Source organism: Pipra filicauda, unplaced genomic scaffold (genome assembly GCF_003945595.2).
Source record: "Pipra filicauda isolate LSUMZ 115617 unplaced genomic scaffold, ASM394559v2 scaffold141_size4267151_pilon, whole genome shotgun sequence".
NCBI classification, from domain to species: domain Eukaryota; kingdom Metazoa; phylum Chordata; class Aves; order Passeriformes; family Pipridae; genus Pipra; species Pipra filicauda.
This window is the reverse complement of record NW_024103896.1, coordinates 81,924-89,188: the sequence shown is the minus strand read 5'-3', so window position 1 is coordinate 89,188 and position 7,265 is coordinate 81,924. Positions and strand designations below refer to the sequence as shown.

Sequence of the window (7,265 nt, the reverse complement as noted above, 5' to 3'; positions counted from 1 at the left end):
AAGTATTGCGATTTAAAGTAGAATTTACTGACATACCGAAAGCTACACAGTGTGAACACATTAGTGGAAGCCTAGCCCGATTGGACATAGAAGCACGAATTCAGAGACAAGAATTGCTTGACATAATAGAATATCACATAAAGGAATTCATAAGAAAAATAGAAAAGGAGAGTGGGAAGTTGGGATACGATCCTCTAGTATTAGAAGAGTTTCTTGGTTGGACACCCGTTTGGGAACACGATCCCCAGATTAGCTGGTATATTACTGACGCACAGATAGTAGAAAAATCTGGAAGAGCACCCTATAGGTTTGTCTGGTAAGCCCCTACCTCTCACAAACCTTATCCATCACTACATCACCAGGCCCTACGATAATAATGGGAAGCCAGCAAAGTAAGGACATAAATATGAAAACCCCCCTGGGGTGTATCCTAAAGCATTGGAGAGATCTAGGGGGGGCCCCAGGAGGAAACATAAGCAAAAAGACACTCTTAAAATACTGCACGCAATGGTGGCCTCTGTATAAACTAGATGATGACGAAAAATGGCCACCTGAAGGGACAATAAATTACAACACTATTTTACAGCTTATGTTGTTCCTCCGTCGACTGGGCAAGTGGGATGAAGTGATTTATTGCGATATGTTTTTCACGCTCAGGAATAAGCCTGAGTGGCAGAGGGAATGCGAAGTAAATGTTGCACCGCAGGACCCCTTGGTTTTAGCCTTGGAAAAGGATAAGAAAAATTTGAAACCAAAGGAACGCTGTTGTGATGCCTGCAGTATCGGACAACAGTGCCTTAAATTAAAAAGAAGGGACAGTGAAGAAGAAAGTAGAGTAAGCCTATGGGAGTATCAACCATTTGCTCCAGGATACGGGATACCACGACCAAAGCGGAGAGAAGGGGAAAGAGACACTAGCCTATTAGGAGATATTTCACTGGAGCTAGGAAGATTTAGGACTGGGTATAGTCCTCAAAAATCAAAAGACAGTTGGGAGGAAAGTAGCCCATCAAAATCGGAGAGCCCCCAAGGAGAAAGCAGCTCGCAGGGACTGAGTAGTCCACAGGGGTCAGAAAGTTACAGAGAGGAAAGCAGTCCGCCTAGATCAGAGGTCGATAGGGAAAAGAGCAGCCCGATAAGACCAGAGGGTCACGGGGAAGAGAGTAGTCCGCCTAAACCAAAAGACGACAGAAATAGAGATAACAATACACCAAGAAAAGGAGATAGCATCTATAGAGTGGAGAGTAGCACACCAAGAGCTGATTATGAGGGTGAAAGTAGCCCATTGAGACCAGGGGGCAATGAAAAGAAGAGTGATTTCCCCAAAATAAGATGCAGTAAAGAAGATAGTGACATTATAATTCAAGAGGAAAAGGAAAACAACTCACAAAGATTAAACATAGTGATTCAAATAGACGATAAAAGGGATACCAGAGAGATAGAGGAAAACGAGGAACGCAGCCCCGGGCAGGCTGAGCGTCGACAGCGTCTCCTCCAAACCCAGAGAGAGAGGCGGCTGGACTGTGTGAATCATGCCAGAAGGTTGGCAGAAGATGACTGGGCAGGAACGGGGAGTGAAGATGAGGAACCGAAACAGAGAAAGAGAAAGGAAAAAAGAAAGAATAGAATAGATACCGGGGCCCAAGAAGAAGACCCTGAGGAAGGGACTAGTCACCTACACTATACTAGATCTGTAGCACGAAAAGAGGCAAGAGAAAGGATAGAGGGAAGTCATACAATAGCTCCCCTCCGACAGATAATGCCTATTGCAGGAGACCAGGGACGAGTAAAGGTGCCATTTACAACAAGTGATTTGAACAGCTGGAGGGAAGAAGCCCGGAATTTTAGGAAAAATCCAGAGGGGGTAGCTAAGAGGTTCGAGTTAATTGCAAAGAACCTAGACATTGACTGGAGTGATATAGAAGTAATGCTATCAGAATTAACAGAAACAGAAAAGGAACTAGTATTAAAAACAGGTAGAGATCATGCCAGTATGCTCCCTGAAGAGTTAGAAATTGTATTTCCAAGTAGAAATCCGGAGTGGGATCCAAACAACCCCGATTCCTATGGGAAACTGGTGCAATATAGGAAGCTAATAGCATTAGGTTTGCGGAAAGCAATACCTAAAGCCATTAACTGGGCAGCCTTGTATGATGTTAGACAGGGAAAGGATGAAAGTCCCTCTGAATTTCTGGATAGACTCAGGACCGCCATGAGACAATATACACCCCTAGACCCAGCATCAGAAGAAGGGAGACAACAGCTGCTAGGATTGGTAATGGGGCAGTGTACTCCCGACATTAGAAAGAAATTACAAAAACTAAAACATCCAGCAAATAGAGATCTAGAGACATTAATGAATGAGGCCTGGGAAGTATACAACAACAGAGAAAAAGAAGAGAAAAAGAGGGAAGATAAGAGAATTGCTCGAGTTGTGGCAGTAGCAGTGGCAACTCAAAATGCAAAATTCCCGGATGCAGGTGCCAGGGGTAGAGGTCGTGGTTACCCTATGAGGGGGAGAGGGGGATTCAGACCCCAACCCATCAGGGTAGGACCAGATCAATGTTCCAATTGCTTTCAGTTAGGCCATTGGAGACGAGACTGCCCCCAGCTCGGAGAAAGGCTTGCAAACACTGCTGTTGCACATCAGAGCAGTGACTGAGGGGGACCGGTGAGTCGTTCCCTAGCAGACCCACTGGTTAAAATGGAGCTAGGGGAAGGTGAAAAGGAATTAGATTTTCTGATAGACACAGAGGCAACATTTTCGGTTTTAAATCAAGAGTTGGTACCCAAGAGCGATGAATTTGTACAAGTTGTGGGAGCAACAGGCCAACCAGAAAAAGCTTACTTCCTAAAACCTATTAAATATAAAATTGGAAAGCAAATGGGGATCCATCAATTTCTATATTTACCAAATTCTCCAAAGCCTTTACTAGGAAGGGATTTATTGGAAAATTTGGGAGCTGTAATAAAATTCAACAAAGACAAACTGGAATTCCAGGTAAATGAAGAACAACTGATTACAGCTTTAAGTCTGACAATCAGTTGCATAGAACCAAAACCTGAGAGTCGTAATATCGAATGGATTATGAGCGAGGCATATCCATTGGTATGGGCCACTGATGTACCTGGGAAATCCAAACAAGCAACACCTATTGCTATTGAACTTATACCTGGAGCAAGACCAGTGGTAAAGAAGCAGTATCCCCTGAGATTAGAAGACAGGAAAGGGGTCGAACCCATAATTAAGAAATTCCTGGAATTAAGACTATTAGTGGAGTGTGAATCAGATTATAACACACCAATCCTGCCAGTTAAGAAACCAAATGGAACTTATAGACTGGTTCAAGATTTGAGAGCTGTGAATGCAATCACTAAAACTCTACACCCAGTGGTGGCAAACCCTTATACCCTCTTGACTAAGCTAAAGGACAATTTAATTTGGTTCACAGTGTTAGATCTAAAAGATGCATTCTTTTGCCTTCCCTTAGCCCCAGAAAGCCAAAAGATTTTTGCCTTTGAATGGGAATCTGTGAGTAAAGGGAGAAAGACCCAATTAACCTGGACAGTGTTACCTCAAGGCTACAAAAACAGTCCAACAATCTTTGGGAATCAATTAGCCAAAGAATTGGAACAATGGGAGAGGCCACAGGGGGATGGTACTCTTCTGCAATACGTAGATGATTTGCTGATAGCAACTGAATCAGAAGAAGAGTGTGTTAAATGGACTATTTCTTTGTTGAATTTCTTGGGACTAAGTGGATATCGAGTCTCTCAACAGAAAGCGCAACTGGTGCAAGAAAAAGTAGTATACCTGGGATATGAGATCTCCAGAGGACAACGATCCCTAGGAACAGCGAGGAAAGAAGCCATTTGCCAAATGCCCAGACCAGAGACGGTGAGAGACCTACGAGCCTTTCTGGGAATGACAGGTTGGTGCCGTTTATGGATCTATCAATATGGAGTACTTGCCAAACCATTGTACGATTTACTCAAAGAAGCAAAAAACATCCTGGTTTGGACTCCCGAAGCAGAGGGAGCCTTTAAGAGACTGAAGCACGAACTCATGAAGGCCCCAGCTTTGGGCCTCCCGGATGTAACAAAACCCTTTTGGCTGTTCTCTCATGAACGACAAGGGATGGCTTTAGGAGTCCTGGCACAGCAATTGGGACCACATAAAAGAGCTGTAGCTTATTTCTCCAAGCAGTTGGATGAAGTAAGCAAAGGATGGCCCAGCTGTCTAAAGGCAGTGGCCGCAGTAATCATAAACATAGAAGAGGCCAGAAAGCTCACAATGGGCCAGAAAATGACTGTGTTAGTGTCCCACACTGTGTCTGCTGTACTAGAACAGAAAGGTGGCCATTGGTTGTCGCCTTCCAGATTCCTAAAGTACCAAGCAATCCTAGTTGAATCAGATGACATAACCATTCAAGTAACTAATGTTGTGAATCCAGCCTCATTTTTAGAAGGAAGAATGTCAGCAGAGCCAATTGAACATGACTGCCTGGAAACAATTGAAGCAGTTTACTCCAGCCGCCCGGATCTCAAAGAAGAGCCATTTGAAGATGCAGACAACTGGTTCTCGGACGGCAGTAGTTTCGTGAAGCAAGGAGTAAGGATGGCAGGCTATGCAGTGACCACAACGGAAGAGGTAATCGAATCAAATCCTTTACCTGCAGGGACCTCAGCCCAAAAGGCAGAACTAATAGCTCTCACCCGAGCTCTGGAATTAGCAGAAGGCATACGAATTAATGTTTGGACAGACTCTAAGTATGCCTTCTCCGTCGTGCATGCTCATGGAGCAATTTGGAAAGAAAGGGGACTGCTAACCGCTCAAGGGAAAACAGTCAAACACGCAGAAGAAATTCTACGATTGTTAGAAGCAGTCCAACTCCCAGCACAAGTGGCCATAATGCATTGCAAAGGACACCTAAAAGGTAACACTGTTCCAGAGATAGGAAATAGGAAAGCTGATGCAGAAGCTAAATTAGCTGCTGCAAGAACCAAGGAAGTGGTTATAACAACTCTAATACCAGAAGAGCTAAATACCGACTTCCAACCAGATTACCAGGACTCAGATCATAGATGGATTCAAAAGAACAAGGGCAAATTATTAGACAATGGATGGGGTCAATTAGAAACAGGACAATTAATAATACCAGAGAAGTTAATGTGGCAATTTGTGAAAACAGAACATGAGAAAACACATTGGAGTTTAGACCCGCTTTACCAGTATTTGCAAACTAGAATAGCAGGGCCAAAATTATTTACTACTGTAAAACAAGTTACAACCCAATGCGAACGATGCCTGAAGAATAACCCAAATACAGGGACCAAGATACATCAGGGAGCAATAAATCGAGGTAAATTCCCAGGTGAAGTATGGCAGATTGATTTCTCTGAACTCCCAAGAAAAGGGGGGTATAGGTACCTATTGGTACTAACTGATACATTTTCTGGGTGGCCTGAAGCATTTCCCTGCAGAACAAACAAAGAGAGAGAGGTAACTAAAGTTTTGCTAAACGAAATTATACCACGATTTGGAATACCAAAAAGTATATCCTCAGACAGAGGTACACATTTCTGTGCAAAAGTTGTGAGAGCAATAAGCAAAGCATTGCAGATTAAATGGCAATTACATACGCCCTACAGACCACAAGCTAGTGGGCAAGTAGAAAAGATGAATCATCTCATCAAACAACAAATTGCTAAAATATGTCAAGAAACTAACTTACAATGGTATCAAGCTCTGCCTATTGCTCTGATTAGATTGAGGGTCAAACCTCGATCAAAAGAAAAGTTGAGCCCGTTTGAAATTCTGTACGGTAGACCTTATGCTATGCAAGTTATAAATAGTGATGCTGTAGACCAAATAGGCAATCAATATATATATGATTATGTAATTGCTGTAGGAAAACATTTTGATAAAAACGCTGCAGTAGTAATAGAACACCAGCCCAAGCAACCTGACTATAAATTGCATCCATTTAACCCCGGTGATTGGGTGTATGTTAAGAATCTTCTAGGAAAACCCCTACAAGAAAAGTGGGAGGGACCTTTCCAAGTGCTGCTGACCACCTTCACCGCGGTTAGGATCAAGGAACGACCTACATGGATTCACTACTCTCGAGTCAAGAAAGCTCCAGAAGATAAGCAAGAAGACCTGGCATCATGAATCCGGCTCTTTCTAATGCTTACATAGAAGTACCTTATGAAGGTGATTTCCCGGAAACGGAGATTTATATTTTACATAACAAGCAACCTTACACGCCAGACCCAGGCTATCTCATAGCACAAAAGGGAGACCAATTTCAAATAGGGTGTCGAGAAGTTGAAGGACTAATAGGAAAAACAGATAAACTAACACTGATGATTAAATTCTGGCCAGATGAATCTAAACAAGATTTAATCACTTATAGCCAAATAAAAAGAGGCCAGCCCATTGTTTGGATTCAACGGGCGGGACCAATCTCGTGTCAGTGGGATAGTCTTGAAGGGGGCAGAGCACAATGTGAAATTCTATTCGAGTTAAATCACTCAGTGACGTTCACCTGTAATAGGGAGGGAAACCCTCCAGGTGTTAACACCGTTATAAAAAGAATTTTACTAGCCAAAGACCTAATTGTGGACCCATCTCGTGAAATCACTCCACAAGTAGAATGTAGAAGAATACATAATTTCACTTTGATAGGACCTCAAGTAATAAGACAGTCAAACGAGTTGAAGTTACTACTAGATCCTACATATTCTCTAAAGAGAGTACAGATGAACATTCAGACAGACATTACACACTTGCAAGAAGATTGCCAGCCGTTCGTAAAGCAGAGCCTCAAAGGCTGGAATGCCTGGCTAGCGACTAGGACACTTCACAAACGAACACAAAGAGATATAAGTGGATGGGTTGGCACAGGGTTTGGTATAATGAACACCATAGACCAAGAAGTATTAGTGAACAAATTAAGTACCGTCACTTCTAATTTGGGAAAGCTTAAAGTACCTTTAAGCTCATCTATGCTAACTTTAGCAGAAACACAATCCTTAGTAGTTAAATTGATGGCTCTAGCAGCTGACCACACCGCTGAAGATTTTGTCAAAATTGCTGATTCAAAGAAGTTGCACTTGCTATCCAGTGCGCCCAAACACAACAATGGATACAGTCAGTAGCGGCAGGAATATTGAGAGAAGGGATGTCAGGTATACTACCTCACGAAATAAGAGAAACAATATTAAGAGATAGCTCCACTACACGATTTGAAATAGACCAC

The 7,265-nt window shown here is 42.8% G+C and overlaps 1 protein-coding gene across 1 annotated transcript; it reads left to right on the top strand.

Moving 5' to 3' along the window:
* Positions 1-2,530: 2,530 nt before the first annotated feature.
* Positions 2,531-6,175, top strand: LOC120322686. Its single transcript, XM_039378641.1, has one exon. The coding sequence runs from the start codon at positions 2,705-2,707 to the stop codon at positions 6,173-6,175; it is 3,471 nt and encodes a 1,156-aa protein (XP_039234575.1). The 5' UTR covers positions 2,531-2,704.
* Positions 6,176-7,265: the final 1,090 nt, after the last annotated feature.

Coding starts and splice junctions, on each gene's coding strand:
- LOC120322686 (XM_039378641.1), top strand. CDS start 2,705: ATGGAGCTAGGGGAAGGTGAAAAGGAATTAGATTTTCTGATAGACACA.